This window comes from Barbatula barbatula (genome assembly GCF_947034865.1).
Source record: "Barbatula barbatula genome assembly, chromosome: 6".
Taxonomy (NCBI): domain Eukaryota; kingdom Metazoa; phylum Chordata; class Actinopteri; order Cypriniformes; family Nemacheilidae; genus Barbatula; species Barbatula barbatula.
Genome location: NC_136765.1, coordinates 4,604,773 through 4,629,579, shown reverse-complemented (window position 1 = coordinate 4,629,579; position 24,807 = coordinate 4,604,773). Strand labels below are relative to the sequence as shown.

General features: G+C 37.9%; 2 protein-coding genes across 4 annotated transcripts in view; one reads left to right on the top strand and one right to left on the bottom strand.

Moving 5' to 3' along the window:
- Positions 1-4,078, bottom strand: part of orc3 (origin recognition complex, subunit 3) — a 49,912-nt gene extending 45,834 nt beyond the window's left edge. Inside the window, exons 1-4 of the mRNA XM_079457892.1 lie at positions 3,834-4,078; positions 3,685-3,736; positions 3,521-3,612; positions 903-1,035 (exon numbers count right to left, since the gene is read on the bottom strand). Of these exons, the coding sequence (XP_079314018.1) occupies positions 903-1,035; positions 3,521-3,612; positions 3,685-3,736; positions 3,834-3,860 (304 nt within the window). The 5' untranslated portion in view covers positions 3,861-4,078. The remainder of the gene's footprint in view (positions 1-902; positions 1,036-3,520; positions 3,613-3,684; positions 3,737-3,833) is intronic.
- Positions 4,079-9,543: 5,465 nt separating this feature from the next.
- The window catches only part of scaf8 (SR-related CTD-associated factor 8), a 34,296-nt gene continuing 19,032 nt past the window's right edge, over positions 9,544-24,807 (top strand). The window contains exons 1-3 of one of the 3 annotated variants that reach the window (XM_079458408.1): positions 9,738-9,926; positions 10,858-10,941; positions 16,769-16,861. Coding sequence is in view for 1 of the 3 variants with exons in the window: in XM_079458407.1 (XP_079314533.1) it covers positions 9,897-9,926; positions 10,858-10,941 (114 nt within the window). In the remaining 2 variants the exon portion in view is untranslated. Of the gene's footprint in view, positions 9,927-10,857; positions 10,942-16,768; positions 16,862-24,807 lie in introns of those variants that run through there. The other 2 variants (XM_079458407.1, XM_079458409.1) reach the window with 2 other exon arrangements.

Here is a 24,807-nt window from a genome sequence, read left to right as displayed (position 1 = left end):
AGAGTGAGAGACCCACAGGACATGTTAACAAACTGTTCACGATTGCATTCCGGAGACAGCCCTTCAACAATTACTTTGTTGCAGTTGAATGTTGCGGTTCTTTCGTGCAATCAGTACGTTAGCAAAATGTAGCGACTTTTTGTAAACCTTTCAAGTATTCAAGACAAGAAACTGAAAATAAACATTAAATTGCTTATAAAATGATCATTTGTTGTTTAAAGCCGCCATGTTGCATTTTTTTCCAGATTTCAACAAATCAGACATTTCAAATATGAAAAAAAAATACTGATTAAAAAAATCCTCAATGAGACATTTTTGCCACAATAAATTATAAATTGCGCTATTATAATAGAACACTTAAATCACCTAAAATGCTTTTTTGAAAGAAATAGTTTTAAAAGCACATGTGTGGTATTAAAATTATTTAAGATGAAATGTGTTTTCATTTATCACTATAAACTTGTATCCAAGTATTGTGTTTGAAAAACAATACACATACTGCAATAACAGAGAAAATTGTGGTAAACCTTTGCTTATTAACTGATATAATTTTGAAGTTGTCCTTGGATTATTGGTATTTATCGTTTCATTCTTATTGCCTTTCCAGCATCTAAGGCTATATTCATAGCGAGAACTAGTCAATCTATACACAAGTCTGTTCTATACACAAGTTTGTTAACAGTGCCAACCACAAAGCCACTGTGAGTGTCCTTGGAAAATTGTCTCACCATTAAGGGATCTCTGGCATCAAAAAGTTTGAGAACCCCTGCACTAAACAACCAATTAAAAAACAGGGTTCCATAACATATTTTTACAATTATACAAATATTATACAAAGTCATATAAACCTCTGTTCCGTAAACGGTTAGTAATATGCTAAACTTAAAGAGTAAAGAACATACCCAGCATTAAAGCAGCTGTGGGGATTTCTCTTGCTCCCTGTCTCCAGACATCAGGTGAGTAGCAGAGTTCATGCTTTTTAATGAACTGTACAAGATTGTCAAGGACCTTTTTATTCAACTGATCTTGTAATACCTGTAAAAATAAATATTAAATCATAAGATAATAGAAACTCACAAATGCATATGATAACTTGGGTCCGCGTACCTTTCTCAGAAGGAAATAACCAATAAATAAATAACTGGCTGTTTAATTTTGGAGATAGCAATATACAAATTGTGTTCCAAATGACACACTTAAGCTGTGCACTATGCACTCAACCATCTAGTGTATGAAATTAAGAAGGGCAGTATCATACCGAATGGAATACTTAAGTTTCATACTAACTGCGTGTTCACACCAAGTGCGAATGAAGCGTTAAGCACGAGTGATTTACATGTTAAGTCAATGCAAAGACGCACTTGCGGCGCAAATTGAGCGTTATTCGCGTGAGTTGAAAAATCTGAACTTTGGCGAAAATTCGCGCCACGTTAACCAATCAGGAGCTTGCTCAAGTAGTGACGTGATTATGACATAGCGAGCGGAGGCATAAATCTGAAACAACAATGAAGGACTGCGCCTCTGAAGGATCTGATGGACCCAGACACGGTGCCGAACCAGTCTATATGTCTATCTTCAGCCTTCCATAGCACATAATGCGCAGCTACCCTCTCAACAAAATCCATGTCCGCCATTAGAGGGGAGCCGCCTGGCAGAAGACACTCCCATCGCACGAATGAAGCGAATTTCACGCACGAATGAAGCGAATAAAATCCAAATGTTCAAGCGTCCAACTACTCGCGAATAGCGCGTTTTATTTGCGCAAGTCGCGCTTGGTGTGAACACACAGTAACCGGAAGTATATGCGGTTTCCCAGATGATGCCAGATGACATCAATCACACAACACAATTGGTGCCAATAAAGTGTATTTTATACTTAATGTAATTTACATCCGTTTTGCCCAGCATGACTTAAACCATCAGATTCAAGGGTAATCACTCTGCAGGAGAACTTTGTCTGGAAGCCCCGCCTCCCTTCAGCTACGCAAGCAAAACTGTGATCATAAAGGGCGTACTCACAATTCGTCTGGTTGCTCTCAAAGGCGCCCGAGCGAGACGAAAGCACTACTACTATTTATACTACTAAATGGTGTTGAATAGTGCATAAGTGCGCAATTTAGGACACACTAAGATTATTTTGGTAATTTTTCAATATGCGGTCCATTTTTTCAGTCCAGAAAAATCACAAGGAGTGGCGGGCCTGTCCACCACTATAGGCTATACCCTGATTAATCCTCAATTTTACCCATGTTTGTTGCGGTGAGGGGGACGGATCGGGGCACTTTGAATATGAGGGGTTCATTTCCCCCCGTCCCTAGTGCCATCTGTGCGACTGGTCTTGGCTAAAAGGATTTAAATCCGATCAGTTATACCCGCGAAAAATGCAAACATTTATTAGTTATTCATATTTCACATTCGTATTTTTACATCACGTCCAAAAGTAAGCAGGGAAACCACGGGTCTGACCGTTTTCTCATCTTTTACAAAGAGCACAGGAGGCTGCCGATGCCAAACATTCATGAGATAAGTTAATTGATTATGAGCACAGAAATTCCCTTCAGTAGCTTTGCTGAGCTTCATTTTGCTGCAGTGTAAACATGCCGGAAAGACAGAGAATGTCACAGCATGTTGTGAGCGCGACTGTCGCGAGTCTACATTTAAAACAATGAACTTTAGCTTGAGCAACGCTGCCCGTGATGCACTCCGTTTGGAGGAGTGAAGCCCTGACAAATGTGGGCTCAACAATCAGATGAATTACATTTGTCAAGTGGTTTGCTTGATCAGATTTTAATCTTTCTTGAAAACGTTTCGTTTTTTCAGTGTTTATATTGCGTGAGGAAGGTGCTTCTATGCAGATAGTGACAAGCAGGACGGCAGCGCAATAGATAACACGCAGCAAATTACTGAGGTAGATAAAAGGTGATTTGTGAACGCCAGGACATGAAGGCTGAAGAAAAGGCATGAGAGGCAGTTTCATCGGCCACTGGAATGGAAGGTGAGTTACTACATAACTTCCTGTAAGCATCAAGTGTTTTGAAGTACCATCGTAACATCAAAACTACACATAAAATATAATTTAGAGAGTACGTTCATTTCAGCTATTGTGTTTAGTCCTGAAAAGGTTTATAATTGTATTTCTGTGTTGTCCTACACTTTGAAGTTTATATGTAATGTTTTTACAAACACTCCTTATAATAAAGCATTACTGGTGTGCATCTTGAGACAAAACTTGACATAGTTTAAGTAATGACAAATGTTTAAAGTAAAATTATTTTAGTTCATTTGTCCAAATTTTCTTATTGTTTCTATTTCATTCCCCTTATAGCATGTTGCATATTAAGCATGCTAAATTCAAATACAAATGTGTATACACACTTTGAACATTAGAATACGGTTCTAATTTAGTATTCATATTCCCAACAATAAAGAAATCCAATAGCTTTTTATCGGCGCAAAAGTACACGGACCCGTTTGTAATATGCATGAATATATATTAAAATGCATACTAAGTCATAGGTACCTCTGTGTGCTTTTGAACCGTTTCCCGTAAGTTCTGACAGATCCTAAAGCGGTCTCGGCCATCATCATCACTGCCATCCACCATATATCCATCTACATAACATGAACGACAATGCTGTTATGTATCCGATTGTTTAGGGTCTGAAGACAATGATCATAACTTACCAACTCCTTGTCGTCTCCTTTTTCTAGATGCTGACTTAAAAACAAAACATCCCTAAAACAGATAGTCGGTCTGCGTTATGAACATCCACTCAAAACAAACACATTCTTATCAATATTCGGGTGGTTAATGCATAGCTGAGCAATATTACCTTTGACACAGAGGAAGTTTGGCTCATGGCTACTTGTTGCTCATAAGCTTTGCACAGAACACCATGCGTCAATGCTGTCGTTCTTTCTACTTATTATTGGCAGTTGCGAACCCGCCTTTTGGTATGTTACCGCCACCAGTTGTAGCGGAGTGTTTATAGCAGCGACGGCAGGGCGAGTGCAAAATTATACATCTGCAGGCTCGCAACGCCACACGTTCCAGGACACACGATTCAGACCACCAATCTCAGGCCGGAAATGAAAGCGAACCATATATGGTAAACCAACTTTTGTAGCGTGTGTTCTCATTTTCGCATAGATTTCGGTGACTTTTAATATCAAAAACGCTAGAAAATGCATAGGCCTACCCTACATTTGTATGTAGTTTGCATAGTGTTTTCTATTTGACTAGATATCATATTTCCTTAATGTTCATAATCTACATAATCAATATCTGTTTATTTTGAAACAAACACTTAAGCACATAGTATAGACTTTCAATGTATAGGCCTACTATAGGCTACTTGATTTTTCAGAATTAATTGACTGGATGTTCATAATTTATATTTATACATAATCAATATCTTTTTATTTTGAATCAAACACTTAGGGACAAAGTTAAGACGTTTAATGGTAAACAGAATGCTCTGTGTAGGGGGTTGACGATTGGCGGGTTGTTTGAGTAATGTATAGTCCTTATATAGGGCTATACATTGTGGGTGTTTTGGGTAAAGTTTAGCTTGTGAAGACACAAAATTTTCCTCCGCAATACATCTGGCAGATGCCGTTTGCTCATCTGCACTACATCCCTGAGACGTCTGCTGTCAGATGTCATGTAGACCTCAAGAAGACGTCTATAAGATGTGAAGGATTTAGAATGGATGTACAATAGATGTACATTAAGCAGATGTTTTAACACAGCAGATGTTTTCCAGATCTCCAGATCTTTAGCAGACGTCTTACAAATGAACCTGTGCTATGTGGGGAGGATCGTCCAGTTTATTAGCGACTGCATGGAGAATGCGCTGTCGCTCACTACGCGTTCTGTTCTCCTCGTAGTTTGCCAGGATTCTTTGCCTCACCGTGTACTTTGAGGAGGAGGCCATTTTAAGTGTTTTTCGCCGTATTTTTTATTCAATGTGTGAATAAACTTTGCATTTTTACACGAAACCCGTGTTTTCTGTCTACATTTAACAATGAGAAGCGAACCTATGTGTCCTAATAACAAACTTTGAGGGTTATTTCTATATCCTGGTGGAAACCTTCAGGTAGTCGGATGTTGTAGTCGGATTTTCTACAAGTAGATGAACTTGTCTTTTGAGTGTTAGCCTGTACCGTTCTCCCTCGCCACACGTTGGCATGGTGTCGTTCGTTTCGTACGAAAAGGCCGCTTGGCCACACTTGCTAAATAAAATATATTTAGTAATAAGGTAGATTATAGGTATAAGATTATCATTAATAACAAAAAAAATGTATTCATTTGGCAGACGCTTTTATCCAAAGCAACTTGCATTGCATTATACTATACAATCTAACAGCAGTCAATTTTGTAGTGGATGCTTTTCAAGTCATGTCATCACAGTGTATCAAATATTTTTTTCGTGTTCTAAGCGCTGCTCATCACAACCAATCATGCACAGCGCATGAACGTATTGACCAATCAGAAGTTTAGATGAGTCACCGGCGTGGAAGAGTTTTGTTGCGGCTCGCTCGAAGGTACGATTCGTTAGACTTATTTATTACAATGGGAGTTTCAAGTAGTCCCCTTCATCCTTAATGACTCTTTAATTGATTGGCCATTAATACTTTTTTCCTTCGCTTTCTGTTTATTTCCTGTTTAAATGTTTCTTTTTTATGCTGCTAAGAGACAATGCGAAGATTTATGAATGCAAAAACTGCAATATAATCCCTCATAAACAGTTTGCCTGACTAACCTATTAGAATATGACATACAAAAATCATAATCATATTTACAATACAAAAGCAAAAAAAAAGAAACCTTGCATGCCTGTTTTTATATCTATGACATGTGATCATGCTCCTCTGACTCAAAGGCATCAGCGTCAGCCTTTAAAGGATAGTTCACCGAATAATGAAAATTCTGTAATTTAATCAACCTCAGATTGTTCCAAACCTGTTTAAACTGACTTGTTCTGCTAACTCAAAGGAAGATATTTGGAAGAATGTCAGACACCAAACAGATCTCATCCCCCATTTACTGCCATAGTATGGAAAATAAATGGGAGCCATTTATTTTTTATCAGATTGGTAGGCTATAACGTTTATTCGTACTAGTCAATTATATCAATGGTCAAATTGAACTGCTAAACAAACCTTGAGGGATTTGGGTGGGGCTGAGTGGCCGCTGCTGAAACTTTGAATGGCTCCTCTCCTAACAGATGTGATCTCACTCCAAAACTTTTGATAAAAGTATTATGCAATAAAACAAATTTTTATTGCATAATAATTGTATTAAATAAACGATTTGTTTAATTTAATTTGTATGTTAATGTGAATAGGCCCTGCATTTTTGTCACATTTAAAGAAACAGTTTGGGACATTGACATCTAGCGGTTGAGTCGGTATCGCAGTCTAAATATAAGATATTTGAGAGGCAAGTTTCTAGGTTTCTTTGCAGAAATAATCTTTTCTCAAAATGCATTCTTCAGCAGTCTTGTGTCCTTGTGTTCTCGCTCCACGTCATCAATTACCGTCAAAGTCCGTTCCAAAACTCAAGAACACAGAGAACCCATGAATTCCCTGAATGGGTTCTCGATATCAAGGATGCATCGAATGCAGTCTTGTGCAAGCATGGAGCCCGCTTAAAGTACCAGTAGTCAATTCGGCGGGTCCATCCAAGTTGGTTCTTCATAGGCTGGCTCGCCAAGGCCGGTGTTCTGTTGATTTATACTACCCATCGAATTTTGCTGCCCTCGTGTTGCGATTGGGTTAGGGGAGGGGTAACTCCGTTCTTTGTGTTCTTGAATGCAGACTTCCGAAAATTGTAAGAAACAGAAAAAACGTTGTGCATGCGCACCTGCATTGACTGATTATGGTTATATTGCCTGTTAATGGTTATGTTTTGTCTGGCTTGTCAAAGAATCACAGTGTTGGTAATTTATATTTAGATATTTAAAGTTAAATAGTATCACGTTTTCAGTTTGTATGGTGCTTGTTAAAGATTTTAGCCAATGCGAGCTGCCAGTCCTCCTGCTGCTATCTTAGTCACGTTGTTCTTTTAACCTTTGTGTTTTCCGTTTTTGTTCTCCACTATTTTTCTTTCTTCTGACATTTTGCCACTATGCCATCTAGCTATAGCAGTGACGTAAATGATAATGATTGACACGATTTTACTTGCAGCTGATTGAACAGATGTGACGCAAATGTCCCAAAAGATATTGTGTTTTTGATGCATTTGATGCAGCCCCATCTTCCAACGCTATCATCTCTTACATGTGTTTTATTAAAGTAAATACATTGCAATCGGCTTAAGCGCATGCGGTACCCTGGTGCGCACCTGAATTAGCATGATCTATATAAGCCATTTTTCATGCAAACCGTGCTCCATTCTGAACTAAACTGCAGGCGTGAAAGACCCCTGAAAGGTGGGGCCTCACACAAAGAGCTGCCAAGGGGCCCCTGAGCACCGTATTCCGCCCCTGGTTTTAGAGTAAGTATTTTACCACTGTAGAGTGTCTTTTACTTGCGATATTTGAATGTTGTCCTTTTATTTTTATCTTCCAACTTTAAACCTGTATTTCTCCAAATTCCGTTCCTGAAAATCATTGCGCTCAGCCGACTTCGGATTACACCACTCATGCGCAGACTTTCAGGAAATGCAGTATGGAAGTCATATCATGAACTCATATCACCCCGTAACATTTAGACTCAAGAACATGTCTTGTATTTATTGAAGAACTTTGCATTGTAAACATGTTAATGGTAATGTGCTAGCCGAAATAATGCACTTTATAACTTGTTTCTTGACAATTACAACAGATTACTATACCAAGTCAAGAAGACGTAACTTTTAAATGTCCTTTTTAATGAGAGGATGACAACAAATCCAAAAAATATATCATGCAAATACTGCAGAATGGTAACAATTCCTGTCAGTTTTTTTTAGTTTGCATTGCTCTTGTCTAGGAGGCGATCAGGCTGACATTGCAGATGCTGAAACATCTCTGCCCCCATGTGCACACAATTTCGCAAATTATATATTTTTTTCATCTTTTTATGTGGGTATTTTGTGGCTTTTGTCAGAAGAAGCAGACGGAGAGGCAGGCTGGAGAGCAGTGGCTGATGTGACAAAAGCTGATGAGGATGGCTGTGGGTAGAATATTGACTATTGGTAGCAATGGGTGCTGTTTATGGCTGTGTGTGGGTTGGGGATTCTGTGGCCATAGGTGGAGGTTGATCTGGCATGTAAAAGGATGGCACTGGTTAGATTAATTTGGTGGGGTGACCAAAGCAGATGACACTTAAACCAGTGGAGTAATGCTGGGCCTCGCCGCAATAGTAGAATGCATGTATATGAATAAAATGAAACCACGTCTGGTGCAGGCACTGGGTTTCTATTGCACAAGGTAAGGTCCCCAACCAGAAGACTTGTTTGCATGTCAGCCAAGATCCTCAACAACTTCTACAGCTGTGTTGTTGAGAGCATCCTGACCAGCTGCATTACCGTGTGGTATGGCAACACCACAGTGAAGGACCGCAATCGTCTGCTGAGAGTGGTGAAGACTGCCGAACTCCACGGACCTCTCGGCAGGCCATTTACCATCGCAGAGTCAGACAGGAGACCTGCCTCCAATCTTAAGGAACCCACCCACAGCCAACATGGACTGTTCACACGCAAACCCTCAGGACAGAGGTATGGAAGTGTGAAATGGGGCGGGGCTCCATTAGGGCCCCTCCCCTAATCGCATGTTATCTCACTCCAAGCTTTGATTAAACTTGAGAACCCTGGGTATTTATTCATTCATTATTTCGTATGTTTGTTTATTGTTTACTTACATTTGTTCATTTAGTGACGCATCAGTTAAATAGTTTATTATTGCAGCGGAGCGTCACTAAACTCCGCCTACTCGTGGTGAGTTCTGGGCAATATCAGCCGTCGGAGTGTGCATCGAATCTCTTCCGCAAGTAGTACACTATCCGGGACTATTTGGAATACTATTTTCAACATGCTGCGATTTAGGACGTATTTATTCTACTTTCGAATACTAGGACGGATAGTATGCGGGGCTTGTTGTTATGGGTAGAAATCAGTGGCGGCTGGTAGATAGAGGTCGCAGCGGCACCGAATTATCCACAGAAGACTGTTAAACATAAGTTCAACATATATAAGCAGATTTATTCACACTCATTGAAGTTGTGCCAGCATTCATTTAAAGTATTGAAAATTATGTTTGGGTCATTTAAGTGACAAAAGCCTACATATTTTCACGTAGGTAGACAAACTTTTGGCAGGCAGGTGATTCCGACTCCGCTTGAGGGCAGCATGTCTATAAAAGCATCCACTAGAGGGCGTAAATGCATTTTGAGATTTTTTTTATTTAATATTATGAAGGAACATTTAAAAAAATGACCCATGCGGACAACATAAACATTTCAATGTTCCATAAAAATTTGTATACCATGTACTATTTTTTTTCATAGCGAGTTTGAAATTTGTTCTTTGAATTATTAGAATCGTCTTATTTAAACTGTATAACGCAGTAGAAAAATAAAGGCAAAATATGCCGTAACGAAAACACGAATATGCAGAGTTTATAATAAACAACAATGCGAGCCTGCGTATATTTTTAACCGACTACAGATGTAAATCGGGTATACGGCTAGTCTATTGTTCATTTTCCCAACCCACTGAATCTTGAGTCAATTCTGTTCCTGGAGCGGTTTCCGATTCGGTCTGTTTGTCTGTTCACGTTGTCAGCCATATTAGCGCCCTCCTCCATCTCGATCACCGTTAACTAGAAGACATGCATGCATCTGGTCGGCTGTAAGGACAAAGTGGATAAGCGTTCGCGTCTCTCTTGAAGAACAATCTCGAAACGACAAAAATGGAGGCAGTTAAGGCGTTTAACGGCGAGGTTTGTTTGCCATTTATGTGTTCGCAGACACGCCTGACTCGAGCGTAGGCCACGTTGTGGTCAAGCCGGGTTCGTGGTGCATATATGAGACTATTTCACTTTTAAGAGTGCATCGTGTGATTGCTCGCTTTTCAAGATCGAAAAGTAAATCCTGTATCATGTTAATAAAGTTTTCCGGGCCTTTCGTTTTTTCAACCGAAAAAGAAACAGGTTGACAACGCTAAACGCTAGTTAGCCATTACATAAACATTTCATATTGCGCGGTAATCATTGCACATCTATGACTCAATGTTGTATTGTGAAATCGTGGTCAAACTAAATGTTTTAAGTCACGTCTAACAAGGTAACTTATTTCAGATCTGGTGAATTTCCCACGTAAACACCGTTTTAGAGCAGGCCCGCGTTAGCAGCGTTTCGGCAACAAAAGCTGAAAATACCTGGCAACGCGCATATAATTCCCAAAATACTGTAACTTATTGGTTACCCCGTAGATGTATTTTACGGCTGGCTTGCTAACAGTCAAACGAGAAACCGACAAAAGAGTAGCCGAGCTAGAGATTGTTTTTACCCCAGATTGAGGTTTTTGTAGACCTCATTTGTTAACTAGTTAATTCCGACCCCGTGCTGCATCATCTCATCTGATTGACAGCCTCCCGAATGTGTTCTTTCATTCTGCTTGACATTTGAAATATACTTACATTTGAGTTACAGTGTCAGTTCTTATTGTCTCCATATGGTCTCCATATGATATCAAATGTATTTTTCACAACATTGCTACAGTAAAACATGTAATGTCTAATTTATAATAAAGACTGAAGCTTGAATACAGAGCCACAAGAGTAGATGAATAGGAATATCTTTAAATTAACTCTAAATGTCGCATCATCGCACACAATGGTAAACTACAATATTCTCCCACCTTCTTTTTCAGTTGTACTCATTGAACGAATATAAGCCACCGATCTCCAAAGCAAAGATGACCCAGATAACAAAGTCAGGAATTAAAGCGATTAAGGTAAGTTGGAAAACAAGGTAACATTAGGGACAAGATTTGGCTATTTAAACAAACCATTTCAAATATTTGCTGGTTTCAGCACAAAATGAAGATTCTCTTACAGACTATTTAGCAAGATGCAACAACACTGGTCCAGAAGAACTTCCTGTTTGCTTCTACAGTTATTTTTTATTTGACATACATAATTAAAGCTTGAAGATATTTCTTTTACATTTTGATTCAGTTCTCCACCCAAAAATAAAACATTTCTCATAATTGAATCACCTCAGTGTGTTCCAAACCGGTATACATTTATATTTCTTGAACACAAAGAAAGATATTTAGAAAAATGATAGCAACTGACATTTCTGGGGCATCATCGACTAACTTATTGTATTCTTTTTTTGATCTGTTGAACACGAACACATTTTGAAGAAGTTTGGAAAGCACCCAGTTCTGGCTAAACTTTGACTACCATTTCATTTTTTATTGCTGTGGTAGTCAGTGATGAATTTTGTTTCCAGATATCTTTCTTTTTTGTGTTCAACTGAAAAAAATGTATACAGTTTTGGAACAACTTAGTGTTGGTGTTATAATTCATGACAGAATATTTGGCTGGGGTATCCTTTACCATCTCTTTGTGTTGTTTGCAACTTAAAAAAATGACTCAATGACACCATCCTAAGCACTTTTCGAACAAGACTACTTTATTGAATGACGTTTGAGTTACAACTCTTATTCCACATCGTCTGTGATTTAAAAAACAATATATATATGCACCTATTTGCATGGGACTAGATCTCTAGTTTTTATACAGAGGTGTTAAACACTGCGTCACAATTCGCATACTATCCGTCTTAAATAGGATTATTACATCCCAAATCAAAATATGCTGAAATTAGTATTAGGGCTGGGTGGTATATCGGGATTTGGCAATATATCGGTATGTTTCCCAAAGTGATGCAGGATTTGCCCATATAGTTTAAATCGATATGCTTTGATGTCACCAAAGCTGACCTCTTGCATGAGAATGTTTGTCGGACGCAGCTGCGAATATGACAAATCCATCTGGTCGCACGTCTTCACCATGATACGAATTTGCAGGACAGAATTCACCAAAACTGAAAAAGCAAAACTTTTCATGCAAAAGCGCGTTTCCGGTCTGGCACATTCGCATGCGTATGAATGGAAGTCAATAAAAAGAAAATCCTAAGATGCGCCTTTACTCACGCTCTGCGCATGAACTGGCCCCGGACCCTTCCATCACAAGTTCGCCTGCAAATGTAGCAAAACACAGTCCACGCTGCAGAAGACTGGTTCATGTTGATGTGCTTTGAGCATAAACATTGGTGTTTGAATTCATGAACACTCAAACGGCTGATATTACCCACAATAAACCGTGATATGGCAGAGTATAGTGACGCCCATTGCATTAATAAAATTAAATAAGAGCTGCTTCCTTGAAATAACAAATGAAGATGCAAAACCCTCTAAAAAGCCACCTGATCATGTTTAGTGAATGCTGTCCACGCATAGTATGTGTTACTGGAATAAGTTTGCTTCAAAACCTGCTAAATACCCCACTCTGAAATATCTGGTAGTGAAAATGTAGAAGCCTGATAAAAAAAAGTTTTTTGTCTGACGAAAATGTAAGAGTTTTGCAGCTGAACTTTTCAAATGTTAGTATACAGTAAGCCTTACATTAGAAATTAGAAATGCAAAGAAGAGCTGTATTTTGGTGTTTGTGATAGTTAACAGTCACAGTGTCGTCTAGGCAACAATGGCTTCTTCCGTTTTGCGTTAGTATGTCCCTGTGCATGCCTACTGTTTTGCCACTCGCTGAAATGTATATACTTTTCCATGACAAAAACAGTACATACTTTTAGTGCATTGTACGGGCTTTGTACGTTTGGCCGTTGCAAAAGATCACATACATATATGAAGTACAATATACGAGGATAAGTAAGGACGTTTCGCAATCACAGACATTCGCATTCGGACAAGATTCAATTTCTCAGTTGCTTATATGAAGTACAAACTTTTATTTACAAACATTCTCTTGTGCCATCGTCCTGTCAGTAGCTGCGCTGTTTCACTGTCGTTATTGAAAAGCGCTGCAAACAAATATTAACAATGCTGTATAAAGTAGATGCATGTTATTTTATGACTGCAAAGCTTGCGCTGTATAAAGCTTGCGTACCTAAATTGATATATGCGCAGCTGGCGCAGCATAAGAATAAGCGGCTGACTTTACAACTGTACAGCTCATTGTTCTTTTCTCATTCTTGACCATTAGTTGCACTGCCTGTTGTAGAACAATGGTTCTGAAATATCACTAAAATAACACGCGCGAGTATCACACCGGGAACATGTGGTTGCCTGCAGTAGTATTTAATGGTTTGAAGGGATATCATAATAATATCAAACATGGGATTATCATACCGTGAACCGTGAACATTTGCTTTTGGTAGTATTCAATAAATAACAAAACAGACTGAGAATCTCTACTGCACATAAACAGCATCTTTTCGCTTACTTGGATTCTTGTCTTGCAGCACTCACACACTGCCATATATATATATATATATAGTAATGCTGTATGATTTCCATCACACTCAAGTGGCTTTCACACTTGTAGTTTAGTTCAAATCCAAACTTACCTGAAGCAGGTGGTCTGAGTGAGGTTGCACTCGAAGGGCAGTAAAAGTGTATATGAAAGCAACACAGACCCAGGTGGGCTATTGCCCACTCCAGAAGTAAAGTAATCTGCGCATGCGCTTTAGCCGATTACGATGTACATACTTCAATTAAACCTGTATGAGATGATAGCGTTGATGATTTACCTTTGATTCGAGCCAGAGTGAGTCTGTGTTGCATTTGCGCAATTAGAGCATCAAATTAATTGTAATACACTGTTTCATGAAATGTTTGAAAATGTTGAAACATTTTCAAATATACGTGACATAAAATTCACCTGAAACTTATAAATGTATAGTTGCTCTTCAGTTTATGCAAGTTGAGATAACTTCTCGTTCACAGAAAAAAACATCAACGAGGAATTGGCAGAATGCAACAAAAGTTTCACCTTCCATAGTTTTCTTGATCCGAAATACAGGACCAAAAAACAAGCTCAGATACTATGAAGAATAAAAACCATAACCATTTATTGAAGTAATCACAATAAAAAATATCTTTCTTTTCCTTCCACCAATGTCTGTTTATGGTGATACACTGGGAAGCACGATGCAATGGATTCTCACAATGCATTTTTTTCATGATTTTTTAAACAAATAAGTTGAGACAATTTAGAAATTAATAAGTGCCCTTTTATTATTTCTCAAATGCTGCACATTTCTTTGTAAATCTTTTTTTTTGTCAAATAAAAAAACGAAATTGCCATTGTAAAACTAATTACAAATCAAATAAAAAATGAATAGTACAAACATATCTTTAATATAAACGAACTAAGACTTTGTCTGATCTTTTCCTAACTTGGATGTTTTCAACTTTAAGAAATCAGCATATCCATGTTTTCCTCATGTGTAGTAAACACAGTGGTCCCTGCTTTTCAAAACATGTATCGCAATTAGGGATGTGCGCTACAACTAATATAACAGTCAATTAAACGGAGGTTTTGTAACCGTCTAGTCAACTAGTCTAAAACAAAGAATGGCCCAGAAGGCGGTCTGAAAACTTTGTAAATGTAATATCCTACATTTGAAAGACTTGATGTATCTATCCAACTGTCAATCCAATATTTAATGTAGCTAAAACAGGCATGTGTGTTCCACTTTCCTTACCTTACGATCATTTAACATTTCTGTATTTGCTGATGTTCCAACCCTGACGAGATCGTTTTATCGGCTGCAAGAAAAGTATTTGTTTGGTTTGTTTGGTCTGTGCCTGTGCTTGTGATACGTGCCTTTACGACCTTATGTAATCCATTTTATTTTCTCCTAAACTCTGGCTTATGCGCTCGTGCAGAGCGAACGGAAAAAGCCACCAATAAAGCAGACTGTCCATATTAATTTATAAAACATACATAAACACTCCAGTCCACATGAGATTGTTATATTAATATTATTTTACATGTTCTTGTTGAGGAAATGCAAGCGTTATGCTCTGATGAATGTCTGCTCAGTGTTTGTGAACAATAAGTCCGTCTGAGGAATCTGTACGAACTCTGCAAGGGCACACAGATAACAGTGCTAAGCGATCACGTTTATTCAAGCATTTTTTGTGATAAACATTATAATCAAAGCAATTTAAAAGTTCTGTAGGCCTGAATCTAGAAGCTGAGACATTCTAATCTTAGTGTGTGCTCAAGATGCATTCACTGCATTTCCTAAAATAACGTCAATCTGTCTTTCATCGCCTAGCAGACATTTGATGTCAGATCGAGCCAATTGTCACCGATACCCGATCTAGAATTGTATTCAGCATCAACACCGATACCCAATACAGATATATCGGATGGGAGGATCCCTAGTTGTTATCGAAAATATATAGAACTCCCACTGTTTAGAAAATTCTGCCTACTTTGCTTTTGACCCAGCGGCCAGCACAGTCAACATCCTGTGTGAAAGGCTAATTTTACTATCTACAGTGTGATTTCACACTGCCTGTCATGCATTTGTATGTATGATGGCCAGCATATGAGTGATCCAGGGCTGCACTGTGCTGCGAAAAAAAAACATATTTTTGCGTTTGTTCTTGTTTTTGTGTGATTTTATAAGACCATTCTGTACATTTTTGGAGGATTTATTGACAGAAATACAATATAATATACAAAAGTGTGTGTTCAGAGTGTTTATAAGGTACAAAACCTTACATAATGAATCTTTGTTTTTTAACCTTGGAATTAGATATTTTCATCTTCATACTGTGTGGTTGCAATTCTCAACCTCACCACTAGATTCTGCTAAAAAACACACAGAGCACCTTTAATCAATGGCGCGCCGCTGAGTGAATGAGTTGCACGATTTGACATACGATATGAGTGGCAGTTGTGGATTTATGTGGGTCTACCTCTATGGGGACAAAGTTGTGTGGAGTGTTTTTACTAGGATTTAACTGTGTGAATCTATGGTCAAACAAACACTAAAACGTCTTTGCAATAAGTCAGTTTAACTTGAAAACCATGTCAAAATACTATAGCGTATATATACAAAATATGAGTAGAACAGTCTTGTTTTTCAGAAACTGAACTGAAATGCCATAATTTAAAAATGTGTTTCAAAGCATGGGTGTTGCCAGAAATAAGCTCTGGGGCACAGGCATCCCATTACTCGTGGCTTTTTTTTCTTGAAAGTATCCTTTTGACATATCCATCTAAATTAATAATCTTCATTTATTAACGTCCACTGCACTTCGTGTATGAATGTATTTCTAGTTCTTTTTGGTCAAACCTGATACAACATTTGCTGCACTGCAGACTATCCAGTTAGTATCCTATTAAGCCTTTGAACAAAATCCTTACTTAATCACAGTTATATTGAAAAACAGGATGAAATTGCTCGGTGGGGTGGATGTGGCCTGTAGACCATAGTGTGCCCACCTCTTTTTTTGCGGTTTCTCTAAATTGCCTTAAATGACTGCGCCTGCTACGGTTTTTGTTAGGAGAAATTGTGATAAATCGGCAAATGTGACTGAAAGCATTTTCCAGTTCGGCCAAGAAATGTACTGTTGGTGTGTCACGAGAATCAATCACAAAGAATATTCTAACTGTTTTATTCTGTGTTTGATCAGGGCTGTTTGTGGGATATTACCTTTGTTGCATACTTGGTATATTGAACTCCTTATATTTGGTGGTTTTTCTGTGAATAACATCTCTTTCCCCTTCCCTCAGCAGCTCTCCCAGCTCCCCCAAAGCACTGAATGTCAAGCAGGAGGATGGGGCGAGAGAGTTTCAAAGAGATAAGGGAACCCCTAACCAGCTTAGGTAGGAGATGGGCTGTTTCAAAAGAGGATGGAAGAAGCCAAATGAGAAATGTCTCAAAACGCTCTTTCATATAGGCAGCAGTTTAGGGGGGCCTGTAAGGTTCCCAAGCATCACTCCTTCAATGTCATCACACCTGTGCTAATGCATTGCAGGTGCAGTGTGATGATAGTTGAAGAGTAAAATGTTTGGAGTAGAAATGCTTGGGTTTATGTCTGCAGGCTTTTTTGTCTCTTCTTGGTAATTCATGCCAGCTTTTGTATAAAAGTTTATCTAAAACGTTATATTTTATCTTGACAGCGGCTAGAATATATATTATAGTTTTTGGTTACAAGTTTGTTGTCATTTTATGAAGTGACAAGCCAAGTAACATACTTGAACATGTCACGTTTCTGAGAAACATCTGTTTGTGGTAACCAGATTTAAAGGTGAATGCTACTCAGATTTGTTATAAGGATGAAAGTATGCTTTTGCCGTCCAGGTGCTAAAGAATGCCCAAATTTATTATTTCTTTACTTTAGATTTTTTTAGTTGTCTCAAGATGTTAAATTCTTGATCAAATCTTTGAGGTGTTATTTTTTTTACTATAGTTGCAAATCCTGTGTTGGGCAAAATATTTGTATTGGCACATCTCTAAATAAGACCACAATGTTGCGATTAGTTAACTAAGCCAGGACATATTCTGTTTGGAAAACTAAGGTGGAACTTAAGAATTGTTTTTCAGAGATTTAATTTCTAATATGATTTAATTTGGGTTCAGAGCTGGGTGGCAGCTAATTTTGCTGTTAAGTTTAAGACTTTGAAGAAGCATCACACTTTAGATATGATCTTTCTACAGGTTTTCTTGTATGTATACATTATTGTGTAGCTTTGTTTCTTTCTGAATGTTGCTTTTCCATTGTTGGACTAAACTGTTCTCCTTGCTTAACTCTTCCATTTCTTGCCATTCTGGCCTCTCCAGAGGTTTCATTTTTGCAATGTAACACCATGCTAGAGATTACAGACGCTGCAATATGGAAATGTGAGCGTTATGAAGGATGATCAGATATTTCTGTTTTCAGGAATAGTTTTTTAACCAACACTTTTATTTTATTTTTACTTTTTAGGTAACCATGCTCAGAATTCTGGCCCAGGAACTTTTTGTTATCATGTTGTATGGCTGTGTCCACCGACGTTGCTAAAAACGGCAGGTGCTTGGCTGAAACGCTTCAGGCACATGCGAGCTGAGCATTATACCCCAACTCTGGGTGCCTGGTTGAACATCGGCGCTGAGCGTGATATAAACGTTTATGCATGTCAGCTGATTGTGTATTTAGAAACGTGGCACTTCCGGTGTTAACAATGAAAAAACATGCTGAAACGCCTCGTTGGACACAGTCCCTACTGTTCTTTACAGTCTTCATGGTAGAGGTCTTCACGGGTCCACTTAGATCCGAAAACCCGCGGTTCGGCCCGAGACCCGAGCGGGTTCGGGTCTAAAAGATTCACGGGAGCTTCGGACACGGGTCGGGTATATTATTAGTGTCTTCGGGTCTCGGGTAATATAAAGTAAAAAATTGTTTTGCTTAATTGACCCGAGGAAGACCCGAACTATCCTGTACAATAACAGCACGTCGCTTGTGTGTGTGCGTGTTACAAACTCTCCTCCAACCCTCAGCCGATCGGTTGAAAGCCACACAAATCTTCCGAAAGTCGCGGTGATCTGAAATCACCTTAGAATTGAAATCCCGAAGTTTCCAATGCTGCAGGGGTTTGCACTCGATGTAGTTACCATCGTATTCAGGAAAAACATACTTCCACCAGGCGACCAGAAGTAGATATTAAAAGACGCGCACATTTCAGTACTACGCATTTTTTGGAACACATTGTTGAGACAGAATGTTCGCGCGAGTAGTTGCCATGTCGTCACTTATTTAGATTTGATTCAGCTAAAACTGGCACAACCCATTTAGCCTCAGTTTGCGCAATTTGCCAGAGCAAAACAAGAGGATCAACATGTTCATTTCCATATCAATTTCATTAATAAACGTCGGTTTACATTCAGGTCTAGTCGGGTTTTGAAAAAAAATATACGATGGGTCAGACTCGGGTCTAACATTATCGGGTCTGTCTCGGGTCGGGGCTTTAAAATAAAAACGTTATCGGGTCTGTCTCGGGTTCAGGTAAAAAGTGATTCGGGTCATTTCAGGTCGGGTAAAGATCTTTGGACCCGAGAAGACCTCTACTTAATGGTATAAAGCAGTTTATGATGGTAGTGCAAGCACTTTGCAGATCTTTCTGCTTTTGTACCTGCACTGGATTGTCAACAGATTCATGCAGGCATAAACTAGAGTTAGAGTTGATACCCCATAATTAACCATGGACAAGTTGGAGAAGAGAAAAAGAGAAAACATCATATCAGATATACTAGAATTTAGGAATATAGTATGTCATGGCAAAGGAGATTACCTTTTAATACACAGAATTTTATTTTTATAGACGTAATGTTTCAAATTGTCCAGCTGCAGAAAAGCTTTTGCTACCCAGTTTTACTGTGTGAACAAAGAATATTACTATTACAGTTATTTGAAAATCTGGAATCTACAAAAAAAATCTACATTCACAGAACCTTGAAATGACTTATGTTCATCACGAAAAAGTGATTGAATAAACATGATCGCTTGGCACTGTTATCTGTGTGCCCTTGCAGAGTTTGCGCAGGGTCCTTAGACGGTGTTATTGTTCACAAACATTGAGCTTGCATGTAGAACATGTAAAATAATATTAACATCATAATCACATGCGGACGGGAGTGTTTAGCACATGCATGTTTTATAAATGAGCTAATATGGGCAGTATGCTTTATTAGTGGCTTTTTCATTAGCTCTGTGCGAGATCAAATTGATTCTGTAGCTTGTTCTGTACATTTTGTCCATTGTTTATTATTTGCTTTTTTGTTTACACGCATTGTTTTGGTTCATAAATAATAAAAACATGATATAATGTAGTTTATTATTATAGTTTTTGTTGATATAGGCCTATCCTAGTTATAACTTGTAGGCTACTTAAATGGTGACATAATTAAATAAGCGATGTTTTTTTCAATCAATATCATTCAAATAAACTAATAATTAAATATTAGTTTTTAAACTTCAATTAATTGTTCTTAAATATTTTAAGTTTCATGATTTCAGTGTAATAGCCACACTTTCACTAAAATTGTATTTAATATCATTACTAAAATTTAATTAAACTTTTAGAGTCCAAAAAAACAGACTTAAAGGAGAAAATAAAATGTTTTTTTGTATAGGCTACATGTTTTAAGCCCAGGCACAATGGAACACATATGCCTGTTTTAGCTACATTAAATATTGGATATGAACAGTTTGATTAATGGCCTACATTCTTTAGTCTTTAAGACAAATCGACAAACGGACAATGGTCAATTTTTAATTACATTTCTCATATGGCTGATTTAGAGCAAAATAAACTTTTGCCAAAATTGCCATTCATAACTACGTCAGATTTTGTTAAATTAAAATAAAATTTTATAAATTAAATAACATTAACGTCTTTGCATTACTGAATTAAATTAAAACACAGTACAGGTAAATTAAACAAATTGAACATGAATACGGATGTACACATTTTTAGGAAAATAATACCAACAAACGGACATTTAAGCAGATTGTAACATATACTTGTATGAACTCATTTGAAAAATAAACTGGATATAAATGTGCGGTTCACTCTGTAAAACTTTAACCTCTATAATCTTTGTTGTTACTTTAAATGGTTGTTACTCAACCAACTGGTTGAATCCTCTTTCTAAAAAATGATATTTAGTACTTTATTTAGAACGTTTAGAAAACTTTAGTTTAGTTTAGCAAGTTCTGCACAGTACCTCTCTCTGCTCAGTGTCTGATATCTTGAAACCAATATATCGCCAAATAACAGATAGGATTTTTTTCTGGGCACTAGTTCAGGGTCGGTCTACTCTGCATCCATTTCTCCCGTCTCCACAGTGCGCAAGTCACGTGACCAAGCACACTCACCACCACCACACAAGACGACCCTTTCTCGCATAGAAAATGGCCATATATCTCTTAGAATGGAAGTCTTGTTACGTCCATGAATGCACTCGTTTCTTTAATAAATTAATGCAACATTTTGCCGTCATGTTATCGCATAGAATGACATCGGGATTGCGATATGATTAATCGTGCAGCACTAGTTTTGATGCACTATTTGTACCGTGAATGCGTAGATTTACTTCACATAATCTGCAAAAGTCATTCACAGCCATCTTCACTCCGGTATTGAGCCGGTGCATAACATACGTCATAACCAAAAGTTGTGAGATTGGCCTACGTGTACACCAATGATTTTAAGTGCTCCCCACCCCACTAGAATGTAAATGCCTCACAATTATGCCCTTACAGACTCTGTCTAAGAAAGCAAAGCGAAGTTGCAGAGTTTGGTATTACCAGGCCAATTCATAACTACTTATCAGTTAAACTGGCTTTCGTCTTAATTTGCATGCTTCCTTATTGCTTTTTGCCTACTATATAGTAAGCGAACGAATGGTATGTCCGAATCGTTAGTTCACAAAACAGTAGGCATTTCTTGGTAAATTTAGACGTATGTATACTAACGCTGCGTCCTAATACAAATACTTGCCTACAATGTAGTTTAGGTACTTGAACAGAGTAGGATGTCCGAATCTTCAGTATTCATGAGAGTAGGTGAGAAATTCCCGGATGGTTTACTGGTTATTCCCAGATTTGAACCACTCAGCGATGGATACTTAAGATGCTCTATATCCCATGAGCCCACGGGACAGAATGCAACGCACAGCCCACAAAACAGTCTCAGCCGACTTTCATGTACAATTAAACTTTTGTTGATTATTGTAAAGCTAAAGTAACATTAACATCGACACAGCTTTGTTCTTAAATTGACCGTGCTTTATAATATTCATAGTTTTACTAACAGTTTATTAACGTTTGGGTTTTATATGTATATTTGCCCTTTACAATATTATATTTTGCTAAAAGGTACTTTTAAGTCACAGATATAACAAATACATTATAATAAAAGGGATTATTCACAAGATCATTTAAATCAGGTGGTTTTAACGGATACACTTTAGAAAATTGAATTGCGCCAACCACCTTTTATAAACTAATTACTACAAAACCCAACTAAATCCTAATCCAAATAATTACTTAAATGAAATTACATGTACATTTTGGGGTAGTTTTATGGACAAGGAGAGAAAAGAAGTGAGGAGAAAATGAAAGTAAAACGAGAGCGTGGTCGGATCACATTTGTATAACGTCCATGTTAAAACGTACTTAGCGCATTAATAAACGCCACAGAAGAGATTTTCTCAGGTTGTTTTGTATATTAGAGAAACATGGGTGTATCTACGTGAGAGACGTCAACCGAAGATACCATTGGCATAATCATTCTTCACAATGGGAACCTGTTATCGCTGAAATTTAACTGAGAAATCACATCACAAAGCTGCTCATCACAAATTCCTTGTTAAATGTTTGATTTTATCAAAGGTATATAGACTACAAGATACAAATAAAAAGCTCTGAATGTGCTGTACATGAATAAAATTGAGGGCGTTGTTTACTTGTACAAAACCCATTGCAGTAAGGTTATTAATGCAACCTGTCTCATAAATTAAGTTGTTGCGCTTGTCATAACATCACATGGCTTATCTCTGGCCCACTCTACAGTAGGTGGTGGATATGCACCTCAAATGTAAGTTGTCACCCTCCATTGAAAATGAAAAGAAGAATTACATCACATGCTCACGTAAATATGGCATACGACGGCTGAATCGCATTCATACTACACTCATTCAGGCAAAACAATACGTACCCATTTAGCCCCTGTAAGTAGGTACTTACTGAAATTAAGTACCTATTCATTGAGTGCGCCATTTCGGATTCAGCCTCTGACAAAATCAATGCATTAAGTAGTTCTTACTGAGTATAAAATTGCAAAAGATCAAGTTCTTATACTTTGTTTCTAAACAGTTTATATGGAGTTTTCTAGGCTCCATCATATGCACTAAGCCCAGATGAGTTGTTTACTTAAAAAAAAGGAAACTTGTTTCCCTAAAAACATAACGTAATGATTATTTAACAACTTGAGTGAAGTTTACTTACATTTAATGCATTTATCCAAAGCGACTTACATTGCATTGCATTATAGATTTGTTTCTGATTATGTGCAATCCCCTTGGATCGAACCCATGACCTTGGCGTTGCTAGTGGCATGATCTAACCATGAGCCACAGGATAGCTTACTTAAACATATCAGCTATCTAATAGCCATGCGTGTCTAATTCGAAGGGTTAAACAAGACAGTGTCAGTCGCAAGCCAGTGACATAAGTTAACTAACGAACTGACGTCTGAAAAGACAACGATCTGTTTAAAGTATGTTTTCTACGCTCGCATACAACCTCTCAAAGAAACAGCTAGAAAATATACACAGACGAGAAACACTCGTCTCACAGGAGTTCAAGCTTTGCCCCGTATCCACGTCGAGGTGTTAAACGAGAAGTTTTACTCGCCAAAGTGCGTAAAAATGATTGCAGGTCAAAATACCACAACCTGTCTGACTTATCTTTTCAGTGCTCGGAAAACAGCTCCTGATCAAAAACAGAGCAGTAAACCGAGCAAAAAAAGGCCATGGAAACACCACACAAAGCGTGATCGAGTCAACAGCACGATAGTTAATTTTAAACTTGTAAAATGACAAGCGAAATACCCTAAATTGTTATAAAATAAATAATTTTTATTACTCAAAATCACCACTTGGATAAGAGGAAAGTGGAGAATACAGACAGTCATGACTATGCCACTGTCATTTCAGGTGATCCCCAGAACCGCACACGAGTATAAAGTTTTTAAACACTCATAACTGCCTCTCTGTGGAGAATAGACACAAAAATTGTATTACTTACCAACAACTCAGCTTAGCTGGAACCACAAGAAAAAGGCGTCGTCTAAACCTTCACAACTGCTGACCAGCAAGGGGTTGGGTGGGGTTGGGACATGGTCAGTCGAATAACTTTTTTTATTGAACCCATTACACTAAGTTTTCCCCATGTTCGACTATGTCTGCAGAAGTAGTAGAATATACTTACATTTTTACGCTACTGCACTAAATCTTAAATCATTAAAGTATGTTGCAATTAAACTGTTTAATTAAAAGTTACATCTGGGCTAACAGTATGTATGCATGTGTTTTACAAATAGACAATATGTATAATGAATGCATATGAATATATGCATAACATGCAGTCAGAGTACATTGATTTAATTAAAAAAGGAAATGTGTTCAATTGAGATAGATGACGATTTCTAGATGTAAGATTTCTAGATATAACAAATTACATTACATGATTTTAGCCCAACTTTGGGCGTCGAGAAGTAAGATTCAATCGTGTCGTCTCGTATAGTTCGCCATAGAATAGGACAACAAAAACTGCTCCTGCGAGATCACATGACAGAAAGACTAGCATATTTAATTTTTATCCTGATCGTTCACGACGGCTGTTATGTGACGTTGACCAATATAAGCACAGCTGTCCCCGTCTTGCAATCCAGGAACGTGTCCACTGTCGGGATTTGTTTTTCTTTTTTTGCGCTCTCTGATGCCAAAACAGCCAGTACAAAACACGCTGCTTTAATTCCCATATCTATGGTTTATTTTTATACTGCAGCTTCTTCTATCGAAAGTCAGTCAGTCACTATAGTAACGCCTACTCATTGACATGACATATGCAGTCAACGTCACCCACGTCGTGGAAGAAGAAAACCCGTTCTCGTTGTAAGGACACACATAGTCTGCCATTGTTTCTTGTGAACGACATGTCAAGATTTGCCAAGTAAAAATCACAAAATCTGACACTGTGACATCATAACAGATGAAAAAAAAATTA